General features: G+C 38.5%; 3 protein-coding genes across 4 annotated transcripts; all 3 read right to left on the minus strand.

Moving 5' to 3' along the window:
- Window positions 1-551: 551 nt before the first annotated feature.
- gdf2 (growth differentiation factor 2) lies at window positions 552-4559 on the minus strand. Of its 2 annotated transcripts, XM_052611111.1 has the most exons (3): window positions 3631-4559; window positions 3348-3470; window positions 552-3260 (listed from the first exon to the last, which is right to left on the minus strand). In XM_052611111.1, the coding sequence occupies exons 1-3, from the start codon at window positions 3980-3982 to the stop codon at window positions 2632-2634; spliced, it is 1104 nt and encodes a 367-aa protein (XP_052467071.1). In that variant the 5' UTR covers window positions 3983-4559; the 3' UTR covers window positions 552-2631. The 2 variants fall into 2 exon arrangements, with proteins under 2 accessions (XP_052467071.1, XP_052467070.1); XM_052611110.1 differs by having other exon boundaries at window positions 552-3470.
- A 134-nt stretch (window positions 4560-4693) lies between these two features.
- gdf10b (growth differentiation factor 10b) lies at window positions 4694-9471 on the minus strand. The gene is made up of 3 exons (XM_052611109.1): window positions 8996-9471; window positions 7319-8190; window positions 4694-5679 (listed from the first exon to the last, which is right to left on the minus strand). Exons 1-3 carry the CDS (start codon window positions 9246-9248, stop codon window positions 5488-5490), a joined length of 1317 nt encoding a protein of 438 aa, XP_052467069.1. The 5' UTR covers window positions 9249-9471; the 3' UTR covers window positions 4694-5487.
- A 9486-nt stretch (window positions 9472-18957) lies between these two features.
- LOC128025633 (uncharacterized) lies at window positions 18958-26244 on the minus strand. Its single transcript, XM_052612126.1, has 3 exons — window positions 26084-26244; window positions 19411-25679; window positions 18958-19007 (listed from the first exon to the last, which is right to left on the minus strand). The coding sequence occupies exon 2, from the start codon at window positions 25493-25495 to the stop codon at window positions 19625-19627; it is 5871 nt and encodes a 1956-aa protein (XP_052468086.1). The 5' UTR covers window positions 25496-25679; window positions 26084-26244; the 3' UTR covers window positions 18958-19007; window positions 19411-19624.
- Between the last annotated feature and the right edge of the window lie 1105 nt (window positions 26245-27349).

Here is a 27349-nt window from a genome sequence, read left to right on the forward strand (position 1 = left end):
CAGATGAACTGACCTCGGCTGACCTCATTAAATGAAACCATAACAAAGTCCCCACCAGTTGATTTAGTACATAACAGTGTATGAATTTGATTGCATAATCATCAATGCATTACTCTTTTCTGAAAGAGGATCATTAGTTAACTCTTCGGCAAAAAAGCAAAATAGTCGTTGTTTTTTAGAATCAGCTTCTAGATTTTCTCCCTTCATTCTTTTCTAGCATTGGCCTGGCATTGTGTGAATTTTAGACACCCTTGCCACTTTTACAAGATGGAATTATATTAACTTCACACTCACTCAACACTAACTTATTCTGCACTGCTAATCTTGCTTTATCTTGTAATGCTCATAGAGTAGAGTAGATTTTGTTTATTGTTTGAGGATCGTGCAATTTACTTCCAATGAATCTTATAAACATTCCTTTTTAGGGTTGTATAAATGTTCAGTAACATCTAAAGATGTTTAATTGCTTTACCGGACTGAAAACCTTCACTAGCATTAGCACCGTACACCACAATGAGCTTTAAAAGGAATTTGGAGAGCACAAACTGAAATGACTTTGATGTGTTTTATTGATAAAATATAAAACAATTTACAACTTAATAAAATAACCATTGTTAAACAAAATATGTGGTAAATATATATGCTGGAAATACATAAACAAAAACATGGATTATATAAAATGTATTTTTGTGAGGAAAAATAAATAAAAAAATTAAATAGATAGATGGAAAATGTAAGGACACCAAGTAAAGAATGAATACAGTGTGAAGTTATATCCAGTCACTAGGGGCAGTGTTTTAGGGCTCAAGCCCTGAATGTTTTGGTCTGTGGGAGGTATTGCATAAATGCTTAAATTATACAAGCATTTCCGTCAATATTTTGGCTGGATCTACCCAAAATAGACCAGTTTAGGGGTGGGATGACAGGGGCATTGGCCCTAGCGAAAACACTTAATTACTGAAGTATTAGATATAGATTTATCTACTGTAGTTACCCTAGCTGTTATTTTACTGTATGTTCTTGTAGATGTTGACCTGACACAAACTCTATGCAAGTACACAAAGTGCACTGAAGTTTGTTTTATATGAACTGTGCTGTCAGGTCCTTATACTACTTTAATGCCAGTTTTGCTGAGCAAGTCCGATCTTACAAACATTTTTATAACAGTCTACCTGAGCAATACCACGTCCTGATTAATGGCACAAGCATTTGGGGCCGTAACTGTACCACCCCCTTGAGGTTTCTTGCAAGCAATGACATCTGTTTTTGATTTTGTAGAGAATGTTTTATGTTCTTATGTTTCTTTATTAAAATGTAAAACAAAAATCCCTAAGGGTGGTTATAGAGTCATGATGTTTTGGTCTATGTCCCAGATGCTGTCAAGTCCTAGAAACGCACCTGGGTATATCCTCAACTATAAATAAAGTGAAAACACAGTTCCATTTAAATAAAATCAGGAAAGCTGACTTTAACCAAAACCTCTTAATTGTAATTTTTTTAACCGTTTAATTCCACAAAAGTTACTGTATTTCCTCCTAAAAATAAAGTTTTTTTTTTCAGTGATGCCAAAGACTTTTTTTTTTTTTTTTTTTTTTTTTTTTTTTGCATTTCAGTGATCAGTTCTTAAAATAACATTTTAATAATTCAAAGAAAACTTTCCCTCTCTAAAGTTTTGGTAACACTTTACAATAAGGTTCAATTAGTTAATGTATTAACTAACACAAATGAACAATGAACAATGCATTTGTGACCCTGAAGCACGAAAGCAGTCTTAAGTCTCTGGGGTGTATTTGTAGTAAAAGGCCAAAAAAAAAAAAAAAAAAAAAAAAAAAAAAAAAAAAAAACCTTGTATGGGTCAAAATTATGGATTTTTCTTTGATGCCAAAAATCATTAGGGGGTTTAAGTAAAGATCATGTTCCATGAAGATATTTAGTAGAACTCCTACAGTAAATATATAAAAACATTTTTTTTTATTAGTAATATGCATTGCTAAGATTTCATTTGGACAAATTTAAAGACAATTTTCTCAGAATTTAGATTTTTTTTGCACCCTCAGTTTCCAGATTTTCAAATAGTTCCTCCCAACAAACAATACATCAATGGAAAGATGATTTATTCATCTTTCAGATGATGTATAAATCTTAATTTCGAAAATTTGACACTTAAGACTAGTTTTCTGCTCCAGGGTCACATTTATTACAGTATTTATTAATCCTTGTCAATGTTAGTTAATAAAAATACAGTCGTTCCACTGTTAGTTCATGTTAATTCACAGAGCATTTACTAATGCTAACAACCACAACTTTTGATTTTAATAATGCATGATGTTGAAATGAACGTCAACTAAGATTAATAAATGCTTTTTTCATTCTTAGTTCATGCAGACTAAAGTAAATGAACCAGATGTTTTTGTGCAATGAAAGGCTCCACAGGTTCTTAGTGGACAAAGGTTCTTCTGATTATTAAAATGCTTCTTTTAAAAACTCTGGTTCTTTGGGGAACCCAATATGGTTCTTTTGTTGCATTGCTCACAACCCTCTTTTAGGACTATTATTTCCAAGATTACATTTCACAGATGGGAATGATTAAACATAGATATTTTATACAGATTCACGGGTAAGCAAGCAAAACTACCTACATCCACACTTTGCTACTTTCATCTCCTCATAGAGGTGTCGGACCGTGAGGACGCCCTTTTCTTGGTACATGACTGCAATCGGGTCCAGCTTGGTTGGGACGCAACATGCCATGTTTGCCTTTTTGGGATTGCTCAGGTTAACCAGAGTTTGGATGATTGCATGTTTAGACGGGGTTACATCATCTGTCAGGGGGAAATAACACACGCCTTTACACTCGTAAGCGTCATACTCGGGCGGGGCCACGATCCATTTATCCCACCCGATGTCTTTGAAATTCACCTTCAGAGAAGTTCTCCGACAGTAATTGTTTGTTGCTCTCCTCTTTTTCCTGTAGTGCTGGTTCACAGGAACACGATTGCCCCAAAACACCCGCTGCTTCTCATGAAGAAGCATCTCTTTCATCGACTCTCCCTTTGTGTTCCCGAGATCGTTTGTAAATACTATTACGACCGCCGAGCTGTTGTCCTCCAAACCCAGGCTTATATCAAGCGATTCACAGTCCTGTTCGACCTCCACCTGAAGTTCGCCGACCCCACGTCCAGATTCGTGCCAGTTCCTGACGGCTCTGGTCACGTCAAACGCCTCCCAAGTGTTTTTGCCCTCAGTCACGTCTCTCCCATCTAGAAGATTGAAAATGTTTGCATTCTGCTGGTAATCTACATCATAAACATTGATGGATGTGAAGAGGTCAGTGCAGGTGTTTTTACTTCTTTCCCAGAGAGTGTACAGCCTCAGCTGGACTGATGTGATCTCTTCGTGATTTGGGATGGAAATGTTGAATAGCAGTCTGTGTTGTGTTTTGTTGCCCTGTCTAACGGAATAAATAACATCTGCAGAGAACATGAAGTAGAGATTAATAATCCTTTTCACCAATAAACAAGTCACAAATATCATTTTCGGTACGGAAAAAGTGAATGATCTGGCTTTGGAAAGATGTAAATCCAGAGTCATCAGAAACATTGAGTTTGTGAGCTTTCTTCATGCACTTACCCTGTATGATGAAGCTTCGGATGACATCCGACCGAGGGATGGAAGTCTTGTCAGAAGCATATTTATTATAGATATCGATCATGAACTGAGGAGGCTGAACCTTGCGTTGTTCTCGCGGCACGCTTGATAAATTCAACTTCCTCAAGAAATCTTCCTTCATGAAGCCCAAAAAGTCCTCCAGTTTGGAGTTAAAGTCATGTTCTTCGTCAAGGCTTCGTTCTTCTGCTTGAATGAACAGTGTGTCCTCCAAACTACCGATATCTCCTAAAGATTTCCCCTCGCAAAGCCCAACCGACGTAGCAAAATAGACGGACATCAGGAGGAGCAGATATCGTAAACCCTGCATCTTCATCTAGTTTCTAAAACGGATAGGTGACTTTCCGCTGCACGTTTAACATCTGACTTTCGTTTGTGGACGATCCTTTGAAATCGGGGTTCCTCGAGTGAACCTCAGGTCGACTCCCATGCCCCACACGCTCTGGAAACCAAAAGAGTAGCATAGCTCTTCTTATCTTTGACACTGATGTTGATGCTTTATGTTATCTCGAGGAAGCTTGTCGTTAATGAGGGTTCTGTAAACACTTTGGGAACAGACTTTAAAAACTAATGGGTGAGATTTTAACAACCCTTATTTACAGGGTCAGGCTGTTTTTAGAAAAGCAACTCCGTCATATGTTTGTTAAGATGCTTCTGCTAATCAGCCTTAGCTATGATAAATATTAACATTATAGATTCCATTGCTTTCGTTCATTTTCATTTAGTCAACCACCCAGTAAAACTCAAAAGCTGGATCCCGGCCATGCAAGGGTTAATGGCTCTGCGTTGACCTTTGCCCTCTTGTTCTATGCTACTAGTACAAGGTTTTAAAAAAATATATATAAAAATAGAAACACACACACACAATATATACCAAAACAACAGTGGTTGAAGATTCTTGTAAAAGAAATATTTGCAAAAAAGAAACAATGCTGTTTAAAAACACAAAAAAATAATTACAAATAGCATGTAATCGTTATTAAATACAAAAACTCTCCCTTTGATGAAGATTCACAAATCTTTGACGAAACCTCTGAGATGTTATTTATTTTAAAACTTACTTGGCTTACTTACTTTAACTTTTCTATAGCTACAGCTGTTATAATTACATCTCCTTGATATGAATGTCTAATAACAAAGCACTAGATGGCAGCATGATGCTGAATTTTCTTCATATTGTCGGTCTTCTCACAAATGACCAGCAATGATCGGCAGTTTTCTTTCATGCATGAATCCAGGTGTTTAAACCCTAAGGAAAATCTTTACCCAACGAGCACGCAAATCAAATAAAAGACCACCTTTTTATAAGGATTTATAGTAACACTTTACAGCAAGTTTCATTTGTCAACATTAGTTAAAACTTCTTTAGTTAACATGAACTAACAAAGAGCAATACATCTGCAGGATTTATGCTAATTTCTGCATTTAAAAGTCATTAGTTAATGCACTAACATAGGTTTATAAATTCTTTAAAACGTTTATGCTGACTAATGCTAATAAATAAGAACTTAATGTAAAGTGTTACCGGATTTATTTACAGTAATCCATTTTAATCAGTATGTCATTTTTTCAAAACGAAAACAGTCCGGCGTACTATATGTTACAATAAGGATTATATACAATTCATTCAAAAGGAAAGAGTGGAAAGAGGATACAATGTTTGTGTGCAAAGATCCTATATTATTTGAGGTGTTGAGGTCTTACTTGCAGAGATAAAAAGTTCATTTTTTCGTCGTATGGCGTGCTTCGCCAGTCCCTTGAGCTGAGTTCATTGTGATTTGCAGCTTTTGTACATCTGTGTCTCTTAGCTACCTTGCTAGTTTATCGACAGGCGCAGGTCTCCACAGACATGCTGGGATAGATCTTCACGATCATGTTCCTGCTGGAGTCCAGGAAGAGCACAGCCAGAGAGCTCATCTTGTCCGGTACGCAGCACGGCTCTGGGACTCCAGGGACGATCCCCACGGCTCGCACTATACTCTGGATGGTGGCATGATTGGATGGATGGACAGCCTGCATTTGGAGAAGTAAAGGTTGAAGAAAACTGCTGTCTGTTAACTAGATAATGTGAGACCCTGGACCACAAAACCAGTCTTAAGTGTCAATTTTTTTAGAAATTGAGATTTATAAATCATCTAAAGGCAAAATAAATAAGATTTCCATTGATGTATGGTTTATTTGGATTTGAGATGCAACTATTTGAAAATCTGAGGGTGCTAAAAAAAATCTAAATATTAAGAAAATCTCCTTTAAACGAATTCTAAACAAAGCATATCACTTATCAAAAATTAAGTTTTGATATATTTACAGTAGGAAATATACAAACTATCTTCATAGAACATGATTTTTACTTAATATCCTAATGATTTTTGGCTTAGAAGAGAAATCGAAAAAATTTTGACCCATAGTTTTTTGGCTAGTGCTAAAAATATACCCCAGCGATTTAAGACTTGTTTTGTGATCCAGGGTCACATATAACAATGTCTGAATGCCTTTCTTAAAGGGGTCATATGATGCTGCTAAAAACAACATTATTTTGTGTATTTGGTTTAATGAAATGTGTTTGTGGTTTAAGGTTAAAAAAACATTATTTTTCACATTATATACATAATTGTTTCTCCTCTTTGCCCTGCCCACTGAAATGTGTTGATTTTTACAAGGCTTGTCGCTCTGAAAGCAAGGTGGGCTCTGATTGGCCAGCTATCCAGTGCATTGTGATTGGCCGAATGTTTCAAGCATCTGATGGAAATGTTACGCCCCTCAACAAACTCTTTTGGAAGGCCAAACAAAGTAGTTTCACTTTCACAATGAAACACACAGCTTCTCCATGAAATAGCATTGGGGGCAACAGAGAGAATAAAAGGTACACCTTCTTTCTTTCCGTGCACATTTGGGTGTTTTGGAAATCTTTCCACATAGTGACATAGAGATGTGGGGGTGTGTTTAAACGAGGTGTTTTAGGAAGTCTTCACTTTGATGCACCAAGTGCTTGTAACACTTCAAAGAGAAAGGAACAATTTAAATAGCATCATATGACCCCTTTAATGTCTTCATGTTCATAGCAAGAATGATAGCTATAGAGAGAGCTATCACATTAGCGCCAACACACAATAACGTTCTGCTGCAGTTTTGTCGTGTTTTGGAGGAGGCGTGGCTTCAGAGAGTGATTTGCGGGGAGGGTAGCATACTATTGCTAACCTTCCCAAAATTGCCTACCCTACCTTTAAATTTTCCTTCATTTTTAGGCTATACTCACACTAGGCAATCTGAACCATTGCCCTCCCCCAAAGCACAGTGATTATATGGACTATAATTGACTCTTGTCACTATGAATACTTTATTCTGATTGGTCAATTGCAGCATGAGGACCTCAAGTGATCCCAATTGCTCAAAGAAGATTTAAAGGACACTCTCTTTAATGCCTAATTATGATTCCTACAAAATGACTCTATGATGGGCTAAATGTTGTTTTGAACTACATTATTATGCCATTAGTGTCTTACACACAAGCATAGCATATAGGTTTGTGATTAGCCTGGTAGCTTAGTTTATTTACATCTACAGAAAGTTTATTGACTGTATTCAATAAGTGTTAAATGTTCAAATATTTCAGTTACTGAAAGAACAATGTAAAAGGTGAATGTGCACTGACCTTTGGGATTGGGAATCCACATGTTCCTGCGCAGTAGTAAGCGTCGAATGCTTTCGGAGCCAATATCCATTCGCTCCAACCGATGTCGGCAAAGTCCACTCTCAGGTAACGACGCGAACACATTCTCGGCTCACTCCACTGCTTGCGTCTGGCTTTTTTCATGGTCTTCTCGTCGAAGCTGAGCTCCCTCGACCCTCTCAATCCCTTGTGATTCTCCTGACCTTCAGACAAGGTTTTGGGTTTATTCTCAAAAAAGGCATCGTCCCATAATTCCCTGTTTTTAAGATCGTTGTATTGGACATCAGGTAGGTAGTTACTCTGCATGTGGTACACTTCCCTCCTAATTCTAGATTTTAAAGTAGCTGAGGACGCTTTGGTCCGTGTGTCCTCATGCACAGCAGATGGACTGTATCTCTGTAGACTCATAGCAACACTGTTAGGCTCGGTTATGGCAATGTCGTCAGCGTATACTAGAATAAACGGCAGGATGTGAGGAGACAAGCGATCCTGGCGTCTCTGATGCCCAAAGTCAAACTCAGCGGTTATCAAGAGCTCGCCATTCACATGTGCTTGTTTGATGGCTGATGATACATCCGTAATCTGCCAAAGCCCCTTTCTGTTAGGAGACAATGTGATGTTGCACAGCTGAGAGGGGGCGGCAGCATTTGGCGATGTTCCCTTAATGATGAGATGTGTGGTGGTAAGTGACTGAATGTATTGGAGGCGACATGAGGCTCCACGGGAACGCCGGCATGCCCAAGGCCGTTGACGAGCTTGCTGGTCAAAAAAGTGTAGAGTTGACGTCAATATCACTTCCGAATTGGGGATAGAGGTCAGGTTGAAATGGAACACGACCTTGTGAAGGGAGATCTCTGAAAAACAACAAATAACATAAGGCATAACGAGAAGGTAAGTGGTGCTTGTCAACATAGCGTTGGTTTTACGCTCATGCATGCATGTGATTGACCAGTAAAGTTTCCAGACAGCATCCTCATAAACAACACATTTTTCACATTCTAGATTTAATATCCAACCACTCTCTACAGTTTACGAGGCAGTTTAATAAAAAGATAAACACGGCTCCTGAATCGCTCTCTGGCCATATGGTAGTGTTTAGCGAGCAGCTCTCAAGGTCTTTTTCTTTCTTTTTTCCTGTTTCCACGAATACCCTCTCAGTGTTTTAACAGTGCACATCCAGTGGAAACGTAGCAGCTCTGAAAATATGGCCACTAAAACAATAATGGGAAAAAATGCTTTCCGTGTATGCACTCTCCTAAATCCTGATGCATTTTTAGACTTCTCATGTTATGAATATTCAAAAGCTGGATTATATGTAATCGTTTAATCGATCTATTCAAAGGTTTCCAACAATGAAATATTATAATTAACAGACATAACAAATGCATTAAACAAAATTATATTGCATTTGTGAATTATTCATAAACATTGTAGGCTATACATTCAGTTTTGATATTGCATTTTAATATAAGGTCGTTTATTAAATATAGTTAAAATCGTAATTAAAGTCAATACAGATGCGAAAAAAAGTATCTTTGTGCAAGTAAAAAAAAAAAAGGTGTGATATGAAATATTATTTCATCAGTAGCCTCAACGATGCTCTGTTTTACATTGTTTTAACATAAGTCTCAGAGTTTGAAATGCTTTAGTTTGACTCACCTGGGGATCCTCGAAAGCTTCGGATTGTGTTCACGTTCTCTTGTTGTTGATGATGATGATGATGATGATGATGCTTCTTGCTGTATTCATCATAAACTCTGTACATATGAACAGTCATCATGTCTCGAGCAGGATTGTGGAATGACGGCTCTGTTGAAGGAATATCTCCGTTCAGTTCTGACGAGTTCCCCAAGTAAACTTTGACGATGTTGAGATAGAGAAAAATGCGTGCCACCGCAAAAATTGATGCCATATCCTCCGCAAATCAATTTTAACCCTTTAAAACGGATCAAACGGGAGAGGAGAGTGGAAGACTGATGGAAAGCTCGGCTCCGTGTGAGAAGGACAGGTATAGAGATGCGTCTTGAGGAGTTTAGTGGTGTGGATGGAGGATGACTGGTGCTCATACACTTGTTTCTGACTGCTGAAGCGATGACAGATGATGACGTGTCCGGCGTGCAGCCAACGAGAAGCTTAAAGCATCATCCTGAACCATGCGCGTGCGTGTGTGTATTCCTTTCTCATTTACACTTCACCATTTAAGCTAAATGTGTGAACGCGCTTAACCTTGTTTCTCTATAATTTCAAAAACGTTTCTGAATGAAGGCTTATGTTTTTAAACGATTGTTTTAGACAAATAGTTTGTAAATTGTGGCTATTGTTAAAAAGTATTTGTTGTTTTGTTTTCCCACTGACAAAGTTTCTTTTTTCCCCCAAACCTTTAAAGTGATAGTTGACGCAAAAATGAAAATGACCCCATATTTTATTCACCCTCAAGCCATACTAATGTGTATATGACTTTCTTCTTTCAGACAAATCCAATCGGAGTTATATTTTAAAATGTCCTGGCTCTTCCAAGCTCTATAATGGCAGTGAATTTTTTTTTTGTTGTTGTTGTTTTTTTTGCAAAAGTCCAATAAAGCCACCAGTAAAGGTGAATAATTGCCTCTAAAGTGAATCAATGCATTTGAATGAATGGAGACGTGTGAGACACTTTTTAAAATTATTATTATGGATGGATGCGCGCGTTATTTGACTTCTTTTGGACTATTGACAAAAAACACCCATTCACTGTCATTATAAACATGGAAGAGCCAAGACATTAAAAAAAAATATATATAACTCTGATTTAATTCATCTTAAAGAAGAAAGTCATATACACCTATGGCCTGATTTTCAGTTTTGGATGAACTATCTCTTTAACAAGCATGCATTATTCACTTTACCCTATTTTTTAATGTAAGAGCGGTGCAACCCTTTGTAAGTTGAATGTGCAAGACCTCTCGTTATATTCGATCCAGATATTTTAGCTGTATAAAACAACTTGTTGTTGTGGTTTGATTATTAATTATTCTAACAGTACAACTTTTGATTTAATAATGTATTAGTAAATGGTGAACTTAACCTTAACTAAGATTGATAAGTGCTGTATGAGTATTGTTCATGTTAACTAATGTAATTAACAAATGCTAACGAATGAAAACTTACTGTATGGTGTTACTGATAAATCCTGCTCTGATTTGATTTTCCGAGATTCTAATTTACTAAAATTTTTAGGTGAAAACAAAAATAATAAATTCAATAGATAATTGAAAAATAATACTGTTTCTATTTCTGTATACTGTATGCTTTGTTGTGGTGCCAAACCAACAAACATTTGGTGTCAAGAGCCCAGGATGTGGAATGTATGGTCTCACATAAATAAATAAAAATATTTGCATTACAGTAAGCAGTCATAAATTCAGCAAAGTGCATCATAAAGCTTGTAAATGCATTGCATTTCTTTGATTTTGTAAGGACAGATAATGTGAGATTTCTCTCGTTCTGGAGTGCAGTTGCACTTTAAATATAATGTTGAGCTCAAGAAGAGCTTTTCAGTCTGTTTCTTTGGATTTGAAAAGTTTGGTTGCCCTCAGTGAAAGAGGTGGTGACAAGCCGTTAAAATACTTCCAGCTGCACTGTTCTGCACAGTTAGGGATTTCTTTTCACACTCGGCTTTCATGCCCTCATTTTATTCTTATGTTTGCCCCATAATGAATGATGAAGCAAAAAGGTTTGTGATTATATGCAACATCTTACAACACCACATCCATTTCTGTCTGCACGCCTTCGCCCAGGATGAAACCAGCTGACTTTATAGATGCAGAGTTAGGTAGATTTCATCCTTTATTTCACCTGAACAGACCGGAGCTTTATAATAAACATTGTCATTATAATGATAAATCAATGCATTGTACAGTTATAGTCATTCATTTCAAATGGACGAAACCCAAGTTTGCAAACTCGACTGAAAGGTTGAATAATATATCTGATATAATCATTTGCTGTTCATTTACTTTTCATGACTGTTTAAATGATGTACAATGGAAAAAACACACTCCCAGACACAAAGAAATAAATGGCTTTTAAACCATTCAATCTTTCTGTCTGAAAATGACAAATATGTCTGGTGCCCTGCAATGAACCTCGACCAACCCTTTGCAACCTCTCTGGACTGAAACTTTCTTTCATTCTCAAGATGCATTTATTTGTTTATTTTTGCATTTGAGTGCTCATCTAAACTAAAAGACAGTGTGAGCAATGTTGTTTTTTCATATCGCTGGCTCTAACTAAATAACCATTTTGACCGATTTGGTCATGGATGTCCGTAGACCATAGAAAAACCCTCTGTTAACCGCTTCATCTGTGCCAGGATTCATCAATGTTTGGCTTCTTCTCTCTTCTCTTGTGTGGTTTACATCAGCGGCTTGCTTTTTGACAGCTCCAGTCTCTCAGAAATATCTGTTGTATTTGCATATGGAGACCAGTCATGCAAAACGATTGATGAATAAAGCTAAATGAACTACATTTGCATTTTCTGAATTAAATACCAGCGCTTGCAAGGCAATAAAAGTGATTTGTAATTCAGAGCTGCCTTAAACTTTGCTGTTGCCATATCATGCTCATTTTCTGACAGTAGTTCAGAGAATCTGCACATAATTCGTCAGCTTGTACATAAATAAATTTGCAGATATTTTGATGGCATCATTGTTCTCATTTAGTACTGTACGTTAGAAGAAGATTTATAAAAGGAGTCTTTATTTATTTGGAAATCAATTTAAATCGGTGCATATTTTTAGAATTTTTTTTTTTTTTTGAAAAATATAAATTGTTATTAAACGTTCATGTTTATTTTTCTTAGTGAGGAACAACAGCTAAGTGTAAGAAAGTTCCATTGTTTTGAAAGAAATGTTTTATTATTTTCTCTTTCCATCATCACTATAATTCCAATGTTTTTTTCAAAGTGTTGAACTTTTTAGATGTCAAGCTGAAAAAAAGTATAAAAATCTATAAATATGAAAAACAGATATCACATCAAATTCTGATTTAAAAAAAAAATCAGATTTAAATAAATACTTTACAAGTTTTAGAAAAATATAAATTGCAGCTATATGTTTAAATCTATAATGCAAAAGCCAACAAAGAATAAAAATATATACTTTTGTAAGAATTTTTTTTTATTTAAATTTTTCGATTTCAAGTTTATTTGTATAGTGCTTTTTACAATACAAATCGTTACAAAGCAACTTTACAGAAATTTAAGTTTCTACAATGTTTAGTAGTAGCTTATAAGTGATGACTGTCAGTTTTTTTGTGCATTTGACAGGATTTTTAGAAAAAATTTATACAAGATGTAGTCAGCCAGACGATGAACATTATTAACAGCAATTATTAAATGATGCAGTCTCACTTGTAGCAATATTTGTTAGTTCTGTTGTTGATTCAGGGTCAGCATCATCTGAGGTCCTCTGAGGGTCAGCATCATCTCTTCTCAGGTGTTCTGGATCCAGACTGGAGCTTGTGTAAATCCTAGTTACCACGGGATGAAGATCCAGAAGAAACAGAGAAACACATAGAGACATCATTAGCATAGCTGCTGATCCAACAAAGTAAAATTAATTAGTTTAACCCAAGCTAATGAATAAGAATGTACATTTGTCACAATATAAGAGATACATTATTCGAATGCTTGGCGAAAGAGATGCGTTTTTAATCTAGATTTAAACAGAGAGAGTGTGTCTGAACCCCGAACATTATCAGGAAGGCTATTCCAGAGTTTGGGAGCCAAATGTGAGAAAGCTTTACCTCCTTTAGAGGACTTTGCTATCCTAGGAATGACCAAAAGTCCAGCGTTTTGTGACCTTAGGGAGCGTGATGGGTTGTAGCGTGGTAGAAGGCTAGTTAGGTACGCTGGAGCTAAACCATTTAGGGCCTTATAGGTAAGTAATGATCATTTGTAACTCATACAGAACTTAATAGGTAGCCAGTGCAGAGACTGTAAAATTGGGGTAATATGATCATATTTTCTTGACCTGGTAAGGACTCTAGCTGCTGTGTTTTGGACGACCTGTAGCTTGTTTATTGACGAAGCAGGACAACCACCTAGAAGTGCATTACAATAGTCCAGTCTAGAGGTCATGAATGCATGAACTAGCTTTTCTGCATCAGAAACAGATAACATGTTTCGTAGCTTGGCAATGTTTCTAAGATGGAAGAATGCAGTTTTTGTAACATTGGAAATATGATTTTCAAAAGACAAATTGCTGTCTAATATAACACCCAGATTTCTGACTGTAGAGGAAGTAACAGTACATCCGTCTGGTTGCAGATTGTAATCTACAAGATTCTGTGTAGTGTTTTTTGGTCCAATAATTAATATCAGTTTTATCCGAATTTAATAGGAAAAAAATTATTGGTCATCCCATCTTTTACATTTTTAAATTTCTGTCTTTAAATTTGTATTGATATATTTATCCTTTTTCACTACATAATTCCCATGTTTCCGTTTTATTTGAAAGTTTTGAGTATAAACCACTGGAGATAAAAAAAAAAAAAAAAAAAATATCAGAAAACAGATCTTAAAGATAATTTTTTATAAAAAAAAAAAATACGATAACAAATGTAAAATAAAATTCAAAAAAATTTATAAAACAATAAAACAAACCAAACGAAATAAAATTCTCACATGCTCTCATTTGTGGACTGAGGACATCCAGAAGTGGTTGTGACTTCACAATATCCAGACATATAAAGCAGATCATCAATCACGAGGAATCAGACACATCTGGACTCGTAATGAGTGAGTGCTACACCAAACCACTGGAACGTCGACCACAAGGAGGGATGACCAGGAATCGTGTCCTTCTCTGAGTGACAGCCCTTCACCAGAAGCACGTTCTGTCTGCAAAAATCCATCGCAATTATCCAGCATTTATCTTCAGCGGTCATCTTCAAAACCATACACTTCTCAATTCACATTTCTGAGCAATTCTTTCCTCCAACGCAGCAAAGGTCATCATTTATTGCAATTTTGCTGTCAGAATCACGGTTTGTTCACCATCAGTGAGATGGAAAGCAGGTTTACTGTGTCAGAGGACATGTTGGATCATGGGCTGAAGTTATGAAGCTTGACATGATCGATATGTTACAGACGGAGGTTTAACTCGGTTTGCTTTGTAAAAAAAAAAACATGATATGAACAATAATCCCTCAAGATAAGAGCTGGAGCGTTAAGCAAAGAAGATATGAACAGACAAATAAATCAAACCATAACCAAAATTAAATTAATGCATGTGTATTTTTTAATATAGAGAAGTTAATTGTGCCGAGGACTCTTGTGTTTTCATTAAAATAAAGTAAGATTACTATGCGGTCTCAATGCACCAAGTCAGTTTTGGATAAAAAGCTCAAGTATATTAGAAATGGAATAGAAAGAAGAAATGCACATGAATGCAAACTACTGTATTTTTGGCTAATGAATCAGCCACTCTGTTCAATAACATAACAAGTTCTGATATGTTTTCTCTTGAAAGTCAACTAAAAGTTCTGTAAATGATCATTATCATCCCCATTAGAGGTTCACAGTCTGTGGACATGGCTATTTTACAGCTGTTTCTGTGTTTTGTGGGACATCTAGTCAAAGATGAGGTCGACGTTACTCCTTCCTGGTTTGTTTATCCACACGGTGACTAACGGAGAGTGTGGCTGGTCATAGGCTGTTGTTTTCTGTCCTCACCGTTATCAATCACTTCAAGGGCTCCTGAGCAGGAAGGCCATTTCCCCATCATCACTCCTTCAGCAGGACCATTACGCTCCACATTAATGCAGGGAATGGTCTGTTCTCTGCACCTCACCAGACACGCTGGCTTCATTCTCCATAAATCACTCTCTCTCACTGCCTCGGCTGGATTTCGCCAACCTGTGAAATGACTTTCCTTTTTTTTCTCTTTGTTAGAGTAATATGGTGCATGAGCAGGATAACTTCACAGGTCAGAAGACACGTTTTGGTAATGGAAAAAAGATGCCTTTTCATGACATTGTTGAAACAGGTGAATATATATATACAGTATATACTCAAAACATATTAATTTAGGCTTAATTTAAGATTCATGCAGTTGAATAGGCAATGTCACAGTTTGAACGTAAACGAATAAACTCGATGCATATTTGTCAGTCATACATTAAACAGGTACAATTTCTGTAATTGTGCTAATAAATATAATGTGTTTTAAATACACAATAAGCATGTTTGTTTCAACCTCATACATTTTAACTGAGTGAGCCTCCCATATTTTAACTATCTTCATACGTTTTAATGGAACGCATTTGAATGATTTTACAATGAACAGGTTTTTCTGATTTAAAGCAATTTGAATAAATACATTTTGAAAATATGATTATTTTTACTAAATCAAATAATAATAACTTGTGTCATGCTTTTTTTTTTTGTTGAGTGCATAAATCTTATTATCATTGTTTTTTATTTCTGTATGACTGATAAATAGGCATTAAGTTTATCAGTTTGTGTTAAAACTGTGTGATCCAAATGTATTTTACATAAATCGTAAAATTAGTCCTAAATGTTCGGTCTAAAGTTTAGAATAGTCTCGGTATATTGATGGTATTTTATTTCTTCTGGTTTTCTTTTATTTGACACATTTTTTACACCCCCCCTCCCCCCCCCCAAAAAAACAAAAAAACAGAAACATAAACAAAAATTTTTATTAAAAACAATTCTAAAAATGTAAAGATCACGCTTACACATTTGTCAACTAAACAGACATACGGACTGCAGTTTTTAAGGGTTACTTCTTCCCAAAATTGCTGCAGGCCATTGCTGATTTCCAAGAATTATTGTCTGACCCTTGGATAAACCCTCAGCGTCGAATCATTGAAAGTTATAAGCGCTGAGCGGCGACTGCTGCATTTGTCATCAAGCTGAAATGTGCCTCACAGATTCAGTGTGGATATATGCTGTATGTTCCTGTTCCCTTGTGTCAAACCATTCAATGCTCAATCTCCAGATAAAACCACATTTCTCAGTAGCTGATGTCTCAATCAAAGAGAAACTGTAAAATATCAGAAAGGGATTCCTTTTTTGACAGAGGTGTATGTGACTTTCCTCTTTCAGAATAATCCAATCGAAGTTATTTTTTAAATGTTCCTTGCTTATCCAAGCCATTCAATGGGGGTTAGTGGGTGTTTGTTATCAACAGTTCAGAAAACGTGAAATAAAGTCTGCACATCTGTAATAAAACGTCTCTCACCCCTTACGAAAGGAAAATATATTTACCAATATATTTCTTAAAATATATTGTCATATATTATTTTCCCTTTTTATTTTCTAATATTTTATATATTTGAATACATTTAATAATATATTGATGATACATATATTATATAATATATTGCAAAATATACAAATGATTGCCGCTTTCAATATATTGCAATATATTGGAAAAAAATAATATATATAATAATATATGCCTAATATATTACATGATATTTTCCAATATACTGCAATATATTTTTGTTTCATAAGGGACATGGCTCCAGGGTGGAATAAAGTCCCGTGTAACCAATCCATGCATTTTTGTAAACGTAAGATTACAAATGTATAAACCCTTTTTTTCTCACTTTTGCTGACTGTTGGAACAGGAAGACCGAAGACGGATGAATTTTCATTCATCGGGTGAACTAACCCTTTAATGCATTATTGTACTCAGAGACTTGCTTCGCCTTTGCAAATTCATTGAATTTTGAAAATCAAGTAAAAAAAACTATTTTTTTTTATCAGCAATTGAGTGGTTTTGACGCAGAACGTTTTTTTATTTTCTCTAAGTTTTATTTTAATTTTTATTTCAACAAATGAAAATGCAGATAGATAGATAGATAGAATTAAAAAAACTGGTGCAACATGGTCAAGTATCTAGACATTCAGCACTCCTCCTCTACCTCATTCTCTCTTTCTCCTCTTGCTCTTTCTCACTTTCCTCAATGAATTCTTTTGAATCGGAGGCCAGCAAAAGCAAAGGTGCAGCCAGCATATGTGAAGCAGATCAGACGTTTGAGGAGAGATGATGAAGACTGTTGCTATTCCCATTCAGTGGCTCTGTGAAACACAGCAGGATGAATAGAAACGCAGCAGCTGATATATTTGATCATCGTTGCTTTTCGAGATTCCCCAGACATCAGGGTCAGTTTCCCAATCACTGAGTCAGTCATTTATTTGTCTGGGGATGGATAACTTTCCACGTCTTGCAGATGGATGTCTTTTTCACTTTTTCTCTTCTCTTTCTTTCTCTGTAAGCTTCTAATATTCAAATGTTTCTTTGAGGATGTTTCCTTTCCTTCACATCTCTCGTTCTCCTCATGGCTGCGTGCGAAACAATGAAGAGCGTAAGATAAGTGATTGTTTAAACAGCTCTCGTGCTTCATCAGAGCGGTGACAATGTTTGTGCGACGGCCACCAATCAAGAGCAATGACCAAGTGAGCCGAATCCAGTAAGTCATCCATCTCAGCACCGACTGCTTTGTTTCATCAGGAAATTTTTATGTGCAAAAAAATAACAAGATGGAAACCTGAGTGTGGCGATTTTCTCTTCTTCTTCTTTTTTGTTATATTTAAACAAAAGGCTTCTGTTGTTACTAAATCAATGCTAATTTGCGACTTGGCAAACGTTCGGACAGAGGAAGCTTGTGGTTGGAGGATATTTCTTTCACATAGCTATCTTGTGTCTGTTTGTAGCCCAAATTCTATACTTACACTTAATATGACCTGGTAGATATGAAAGGAAACTAAAAAGACGTACGTCAAGAGGCAGGTTTCATTAGATCGTGTTTCAAAGCTAACAATGAAGTACAGCTACACCTTTGTCCAGACATCATAACATCCGATGGCCACTTCTGAACCCTGAATCTTGAGGAACCGCTAAAGATTAAAGCAGATAAATAAAGTCTTGCTGCCAAGGAAGGGAAGACAAAACGGTGAAACTCCAGAACATGGTTAAAAAATAATAATTATAAAATGAAATCATGAGCTACAAAATCCTGACCACAGGCAGTCATAAATACAGCATTGTTCCAAGACACACACCACATGGGCAACTTTTGGTGCAGTGGAGACTTGCCCAATTTATCAAAGGGAGAAATCTGAACCAGATGAGGGGCTAAAATATGGAATCTGAGTAAACAGCTGAGACGTGAACGTGCTTTCATCAGCCTGATAAAGTTGGTATCGGTTGAAAATACGGTTGGCTAAAAAGATGCAGGTTCAAACCCCTAAAAATGTTTAAAGACGTGATGATCAAGCTGCATCCTTGAGCTAATAACTTAAACTGACATTGATCGAGGTGAACTGGCTGTAATACGCTTATTAATTAAATTTGCATTTAAGTGTCAGCGTGCCCTTATATATTGCAGTATATTGGAAAATATCATGTAATATATTAGGCATATATTCTTATATATATTTATTTTTTTCCAATATATTGCAATATATTGAAAGCGGCAATCATTTGTATATTTTGCAATATATCATATAATATGTGTGTAGGATTTGGAATGCGAGTTATCAAAAGACTGTGGAAGGGATCACTTGCACTGGTAGGCCGGTCAGAGCCCAGGAACTCAGTCAACAACAGTTCTTTCTTTGAGGACTTTACTTTCCCATTTAGCATATAACAGGTGTGGTCTGTATAAAAATAACAAATACAAAAAGGTGAATAATACAGATTTTAAACCCAACAAATTAACATTACTAGCAATATTACTGAATATAAGTGAAATGCTACAGCTCAATGGATTGGCATATTAGCATCTGAATAGGTAATTTTACCACATAATCCTCATTAACACACTTATACTTGCAATTTACAGCAGACAGATTAACTAAAGACAATCTATCTCAATGTAGAACATGAGAACAGTAGAGATAAAGCAATTGTAAAATATCACGGCAGATATACATAACGTGCTTGTAAACAAACGCTGGTTATGCACGCACAATCTATCGAAAATAATTATCATATCTGCAAATGCCTGCAAGATTATAACTTAATCTCAATACTAAACATAATTTACCAAGAACAACTCACTTTTAGGATGCACGCACACATATTATGCTTGTATTGGATCGGCTAATGTCTCTTCTCTTCAACTTTGCTGCGCAATGGTAAAATGGCGATAAGACTTAAAAGGGCAACACATCTTAAAGGGGCAACACGTCTTAAAAGGGTCATGCATGCAAGCCGTTTGTACAGCCGCCCCCAAATTGTGTTCAATTTGACACTTGAGAAGGTTGCATGTGTGTCACTGCTGCTGCGTTGGGGTATTGGTCTCCTCTGTATCATCTTCAGGAATGGGGGGTAGAGCCACAAGTCGAGCTACAGGTCTAGTATAAACCTTCCCTTGAACTTGGACATCCACTGATCTCACTTGCGAATCTTGACTGGGGTGCACCTGGACTACCTTTCCAATTGGCCAATGGGCTCTGGGCTGATGAGGATCCATTATCATGACTATTGTGCCTGTGGTCATATTAGGGAATGTATGTTGCCATTTCTGTCTGACTTGCAAGTTCGGAAGGTAATGGCGGATAAAAGAGGACCAGAAGTGGTCAGCTAACACTTGAGAGTGTCTCCAACGGCGACGACTCAATCCCTCTTCTTTAGGGTATATGACTGTAGGTAGGGAGTTGTCTAGCTGCCCTGTGAGAAGAAGGTTGGGTGTTACTGGATCAGGATCAGCCACATTACAAGACACATACCCGAGGGGTTTGGAGTTAAGGATGTTCTCTACTTCGATCAGAACAGTCCTGAGTACTTCCTCTGGTACTGTTTGGTCCCCAATAGTTGTAGATAGTGCCATTTTAATGGATCTTATCTCCCTTTCCCACACTCCCCCAAAGTGTGGTGCTGCAGGGGGATTGAAATGGAATGCTATCTTTTGTGGTGCGAGTTTTCGCTGGAGATCAGGTGACATGGCCTGGAATGCCTCGCACAGTTCCCGTTCACCACCTCGGAAATTTGTTCCTTGGTCTGACAGTAATTCTACTGGGGAACCTCTTCGAGCAATAAACCTACGTAGCGACATCAGAAATGAATCTGTGTCCAAGCTGTTAAGCAGGTCCACGTGTACGGCTCGTGTGGTAAGACACTTGTAGAGGATTCCCCACCTCTTTTCTACTCGTCGACCAATCTTTACAAGGAAAGGGCCGAAGCAATCCATACCGGTGGAATGGAAGGTTGGTTTGTAGAGGCGTAAGCGTGCCACAGGAAGGTCTGCCATTTTGGGAAAGGTAGGTTTGGCTCTGAGTCTTTGACATTCTGTACAGGCATGCTGTAAGATGCGGATGGCTGCTCTTCCTCTTAACACCCAGTATTTTCTCCTTATTTCTGCAAACACCCGATCAGGGCCTGGATGGCAGAGTCTTTCATCAAAATCTTGAAGAAGTAATTTCACGGCTGGATGTCTGGAATCTAGTACGATTGGATGTTTCAGGGCAGGATCCAAGGTTTCTGCATGTCGTAACCTACCACCAACCCAGATTAGATTGGTCGATGTGTCATATTCTGGAGTTAAGGTAAGTAAGCGGCTATTGTGTTGAAGAGGTTTGCCTGATCTCAACCGTTGTAATTCTTCAGGAAAACTCTCACTTTGCACCTTCTGAAGTATGACTGTCTCTGCTGTTTGGTAAGTGTTTGCTGTAGGTTCTCCTGACTCTCCAGCCGCCCCATGTAGCTCCTGTGCAATGGCCTTCACCAGCTCTGTCCAGGTCTTGTACTCACTGCCAAATTGTCCGTTTACAGCTACAACTCCACAGAATGCGGATTTCTTGAACTCAGACTTGTCAATCTCGGGGCACTCTGTAGGGTTTGCTGGCCAGTTCTCTGAGGAAAGGAGCAGGAATGGGGGCCCATGGCTCCATCTGTTTGGCTTAGCAAGGTCTTTTAGAGTCTTTCCTCTTGTAAGGTCATCCGCTGGATTTTGAGCTGAATCCACGTATCGCCAAGCGGTGGTGTTGGTAAGCTCATGGATTTCAGCCACTCTGGTACCGACGAAAACCTTGAAATGGCAAGACTCTGACTGAATCCAAGACAGCACTGTAGTAGAGTCTGTCCAGAGAACTGTGTGGCGAAGTGGCAATGTTAATTCCTTCTGCAACTGGGTTTTTAGCTGTGCACCAATTACCGCAGCACAGAGCTCCAAGCGGGGTATTGACAGGACTCTTTTAGGTGCTACTCTAGAACGTGCCAATACGAATGACAGATGGATCTTACCCTGCTGATCTTCAGTGCGCAGGTAGGCGACTGCTCCATATGCGCTCTCTGAAGCATCACTGAACACGTGAAGGTCTATAATAGATCTTGTTTGATCTACTGAAGCTGGTACATATGACCTTGGGAAACTGATTTTGTGAAGAAACTGCAGCTGATTTTCCCATTCATTCCAGCTCTGAACCAAGGCTTGGGGAAGTTGAGTATCATCCCAGCTGTGCTGCTTGTTCCAAAGTTGTTGGACCAGTACCTTAGCCCTCGTAGTATACGGGAGGATATATCCTAAGGGGTCATACTGACTGGCTAAAACTTTATAAATAATCCTCATGGTTGGAGCCCCATGATCGATGGACTGGTGACGGTAAGTCAGAACATCTGCTGGGCAATTCCAGCTAAGGCCCAATGTGGACTCTTGGACATCAGTCTTTTCATGGGCTAGCCAGAGTTCAAACCCATCCGATCTTGCTTCAGGTGGAAGATGGTTAATGACAGCTGGAATATTGCTGGCCCATTGCCTCAATTCAAAGCCTCCTTCAGCTAACAGACCTCTCAGCTTATCAACCAATTGCTTAGCCTCCTCTGGTGATGGCAAGCTCTGCAAGCAATTGTCAACATAAAAGCATCGTTCTATGGAGAACCTTACATCATCACCCGGTTGGCTATGGTCTCTTACATGCTGTTGTAAGGCAAAGGTTGCACAGCAGGGGCTGCACGTTGCCCCAAATGGCAGAACCTGCCATTCAAAGACATCAGGGGTGCCCTTTTCCCTGGAGTCACGCCAGATAAACCGAAGAAGTGATCTATCTTCAGGAAGAAGGCGGACCTGGTGGAACATGCCCCGGATATCCGCACTGATGGCAACTGTATGCTCACGGAATCTGAGTAAGACCCCAAGGAGAGATGAACCCAAGATGGGGCCAGCGAGGAGTGAATCATTTAAGCTGAGACCATTAAACTGAAATGAGCAATCAAACACCACACGATTCTTGCCATTATGGTGCACCATGTGATGTGGAATAAACCAGCACTCACCACCACCTTCTCTTTCTTCTGGACTGAGCATTCTGATTGCTCCTGACTGAACCAATTTCTGGATTTCGGAGGAATAGGCATCAGCTTGTTGCGGGTCTCTGGCAAGTTTCCTCTCAGTACTTCGTAGGCGTGGCATGACTGCTTCCATAGTGGCGTGAAGATGGGGCATGTCACCTTTACGTAACAAGGGTGTTGCATACCGGCGTATTCCATCCACCTTTATGCGAATTGTTTTGGCTTCCAGCAGTTCGATGGCCCTTTGGTCCTGCTTTGACCTTGTGCACTCCGTTTCATTCCGAAAGGGCAAAACATCCACTTGCCACAGCCTATTAACATTCTTGCACAATTCTGTGGTGCTAAGAGGAAGGGATATGTGGAGACACTCCTTTGGCTTGAGTCGCTGCTCTAACAGACTGGTAGGGCCCTGCAGTGTCCAGCCTAGTCTGGTTCTTATTGCAGCTGGGCCACCAGGTGGACCAAGTCTTACCGGCTCAATTGGTGTGATCATGTGAGTTTGATCTGCGCCGACAAGGCTGAGAGGTTTGGCCTTTTCAAAGCTCTGCAATGGTAGTCCAGCCAAGTGTTTGTACTGCCTTTGCAGCTTAGCTATTGGGTAGGAGTGGTCAATGAGATCAAGCTGTGGTGCAGTAAAGGCTCTGGATATCAGATATCGCTTCTTTGGATTGTAGTATGGAGAAATGTGGAATGAGACTGAAGCCCCTTCAAGGGTTTGCACATCATGACGGATTGTTCTCAGAGCTAAGCTTTCTTCAGTACCTCTCAAGCCAAGTTTTCGTACTGCATCTGGCTGAAGCATGGTACGCTCAGAACCGTCATCAAGGATTGCAAATGTGTCTAATGTGCAACTGCCATGATGTAGGAGTACTCTGACAATCTTGAGCAAAACTTTATTACTGCTGACTGGTTTGTTCAGGTAAAGTGTCTGTGTCACTGAACTAACTAGGCAAGCCTCGGTTTTGGATGACACTGTGACAGGCCTCTCATTTACTTCATGGAGGATTCGTAGATGCTTCCTTTGACAAAGTGGACATGGTTTCTTTAGACCACAATGGGCAGCCTGATGGGCAAGACCACAACGCCAGCATCTCCTATTGGATCGTATCCACTCTGAGAGTTGATCTTTGGTGAGGGTCGGAATTTGAGGGCACTGACTGAAAGCATGTTCAGAGTTCTGACAGTAAGAGCAATATACCATGGGCCTACCTTTAGCTTTCTCATCAACCTTGGCAGGAGAATTTGCAGTGGCTCTCACATCAACACTATTTCCAGACCCAGTCAGTACTGTGGCAGTGGTTTGGCGTGCTCGTGGAGCTACTCGGAACTCTCGTTTGGCTCTGCTTTCTCCCTTGGCAGTTTGATCATCATAGCTTTGGCACCAAGACTCATATTTCAGCCATTCTGCCAGATCTACCAAGGAGTATGTCACCCCAGGCCGATGTAACATGTGGCGGCGGAAATCAGCCCGTCTTTCAGGTGGCAACTTATTGAGAAGGCGTGCAACATGCGACCCACAATACAACTCAACGCTCCCTGTCTGGCCTAAAGTCTTAAGCAGCCCAACTAGAGACTGCACTTGAAGAGAGAACTTCTCAAAGGCTGAAGGGTCATTGCGGCTTATATCAGGTGAATCAAGAATAGTGGCAATCCGTCTTAATGCTACTTGGTGAGGCTGACCGAACCGCTCATTCAGGGCCAACATGGTGTCTCGATAAGGTGTAGGGGAGTGCAAGAAGGAGTCTGCTATTAGACAAGCATCTTCTAATTTCAAGTGGTCAACCAGTACTTGATATTTGAACATCTCAGTACTATGAGGTGGCAGAAGATTTTCCAAGGCTATTTTTAATCGAGCAAACTCACTTGGGTCTTTGGTGCGGAAGTAAGGAATGGTGGGCGAGGGACCTTTGTAATATTTCTCTGTCAGATCCACAGATGCCATGGGAGGTGACACATTATAGGAAACTGTCCTGTGTTGTTCAGGATAAAGACTTCCTGGTTGTTCATGTGCATTTGGAGGACCTATCTGTCGGGCAGGATACTGGCCATACCTAAACTGGTTACCATATGAACTTGGATAGCCGAAATCCCTAGTCTTTTCAACAGAAGTGAGTCTAGGAGTGATTGTTGGTGTGGCTCTCGTAGTGCTCTTAATCCTTTGCCTGCCGCACTGATTGATATTTTCTGGCTCATCGTATGAAATGGGTGGAGGAGGCTCTGGCCAGTCTTCATCATCTGCATATGCTTCATCGTGGAATTTAACTGATGGATAATCAGAACGCGTGTTGGACATAGATAAAGGCTTTTGGAGACTACAGGCTCTGTCTAAAAGCTGGATCAGCTCATCTTTGGCGGTCTCAATTCGTTTAAGATCAGCTTGGATGGCCTCCTGTGTTTCACGAAGCTTTAAATTCTCCTCTGAGATCCTTTGTAACTTTAGGGAACTAGCATCTGATCTGTCACTCTGGTATCTATCACCTTCATCACCAAGGGGAATGAACTCTGCACCGTATTCAGACTGTAGCTGTCGGTTTGGATATTGTGGTGATGACTGGTAGGCAGGACTGGAAATGTGCTGCTGCAGAAGACGTGGATGGTCACAATGCTTATCCCTGACCGTCAGCCTCGACGGGGAAGAAATGGTGGGTAAACCATGTGCTCTCTTAGGCTTTGCAGCAGATGCTCCAACCTGTGGCGAAGAGTAATCGTCATCAGATGACTCCACTGGTTGTTCCCTCGTACTAACTGGTAACACTGTTTTATGGAAGCTCTGCAAGTCCACCTCATAATCTTGTAAATAGGCTGGATGGCGCTTTGTGCGAACCGAGGGGTTTACTGTTTCAGAACTGGCTGACATCTTAATCTAGAGAAGTGATCATCCGGCTCGAAGGACCATTTTGTAGGATTTGGAATGCGAGTTATCAAAAGACTGTGGAAGGGATCACTTGCACTGGTAGGCCGGTCAGAGCCCAGGAACTCAGTCAACAACAGTTCTTTCTTTGAGGACTTTACTTTCCCATTTAGCATATAACAGGTGTGGTCTGTATAAAAAATAACAAATACAAAAAGGTGAATAATACAGATTTTAAACCCAACAAATTAACATTACTAGCAATATTACTGAATATAAGTGAAATGCTACAGCTCAATGGATTGGCATATTAGCATCTGAATAGGTAATTTTACCACATAATCCTCATTAACACACTTATACTTGCAATTTACAGCAGACAGATTAACTAAAGACAATCTATCTCAATGTAGAACATGAGAACAGTAGAGATAAAGCAATTGTAAAATATCACGGCAGATATACATAACGTGCTTGTAAACAAACGCTGGTTATGCACGCACAATCTATCGAAAATAATTATCATATCTGCAAATGCCTGCAAGATTATAACTTAATCTCAATACTAAACATAATTTACCAAGAACAACTCACTTTTAGGATGCACGCACACATATTATGCTTGTATTGGATCGGCTAATGTCTCTTCTCTTCAACTTTGCTGCGCAATGGTAAAATGGCGATAAGACTTAAAAGGGCAACACATCTTAAAGGGGCAACACGTCTTAAAAGGGTCATGCATGCAAGCCGTTTGTACAATATGTATCATCAATATATTATTAAATGTATTCAAAAATATAAAATATTAGACAATAAAAAGGGAAAATAATATATTACAATATATCACAATATATTTTAAGAAATATATTGGTAAATTTTTTTTTTTTACTAAAATTAAAATGAGATATATAAATCAGAACAGAAAAAAAACCTATAATAGTATATCAATGACACTAAAAAACTCTGATGCACATACATAAAATCTCTATTGTACAGTGTTTATTTTAAGTCTTTGAATTAGGTATTTCAGGGACTCTTTACAACAGTGCAACAAATAAGTCAAAGATTCATTTACTCAACTTATTAATTCAAAACCCTGGTTCTTTCAGGATCAAAAAAATTGACTGATTTAATGAGAGAGTCATTGTTTTCTTCAGTCAACCAATCTGCCCATTTGTTCAAAACAATGATTCATTCAGAAACCTAACACGTATTTATGAGTGAGTCATTGCACCATTCACTCAACCCAATTTGTTCAACAGCGCTGATTCATTCAGGAACAAGACGAAACAACTGGAGACACACAGTCGGACAAGATGTGGTTCTTTTAGAATAACCCCACATTAAATCAGCAATGAGTTAATTTAAGTGACTCAATGTCAACATGAAAGCTTCTAAATAAATAATGTAAGTCATCTTCAGTCTAGTTTGATCTCTTTTTTTCAGCCACGAACCACATGTTTTAGTCTGAAAGTGCAAGTCAGAGTGGCAAACGTTGTGGAATTTGCAAATATCATCTTTATACTGGAACAATTGAGGAGACTACTATTTTTTAAAAGAATCTGCATTTATTTTCATAGCCATCAATACTTCTATTTCCTCTCAGACGGTCATGCATTCCACTAGACCTGCATTCAATGAGCTTTTCTTTAAAGAAGCGAATCCTAGACTCCAAAACTCTCCAGGTTTTGATTTCTGTGCTTTGACACACAATGATGTAGGCACAGTTTGCTTTCCCAGCGATTGCGATCCATTTGGAGTCAGAACATTGGTATTTTTTTTCGTTGGGCTGTCTCACATCTGTCTCCGTCTTTATCCGAGTGATTTACTGCGGCAGAATGTTGACATCTGCAGATCCCT

This window comes from Carassius gibelio, chromosome A12, assembly GCF_023724105.1.
Source record: "Carassius gibelio isolate Cgi1373 ecotype wild population from Czech Republic chromosome A12, carGib1.2-hapl.c, whole genome shotgun sequence".
Taxonomy (NCBI): domain Eukaryota; kingdom Metazoa; phylum Chordata; class Actinopteri; order Cypriniformes; family Cyprinidae; genus Carassius; species Carassius gibelio.

Coding starts and splice junctions, on each gene's coding strand:
- gdf2 (XM_052611110.1), bottom strand. CDS start 3,982: ATGAAGATGCAGGGTTTACGATATCTGCTCCTCCTGATGTCCGTCTAT. Junction 3,471..3,630: donor CCGAAGCTTCATCATACAGG/GTAAGTGCATGA, acceptor TGTTCTCTGCAG/ATGTTATTTATTCCGTTAGA.
- LOC128025633 (XM_052612126.1), bottom strand. CDS start 25,495: ATGTCAGCCAGTTCTGAAACAGTAAACCCCTCGGTTCGCACAAAGCGC.
- gdf10b (XM_052611109.1), bottom strand. CDS start 9,248: ATGGCATCAATTTTTGCGGTGGCACGCATTTTTCTCTATCTCAACATC. Junction 8,191..8,995: donor AAGCTTTCGAGGATCCCCAG/GTGAGTCAAACT, acceptor GTTGTTTTTCAG/AGATCTCCCTTCACAAGGTC. Junction 5,680..7,318: donor GTGGATTCCCAATCCCAAAG/GTCAGTGCACAT, acceptor CTCCAAATGCAG/GCTGTCCATCCATCCAATCA.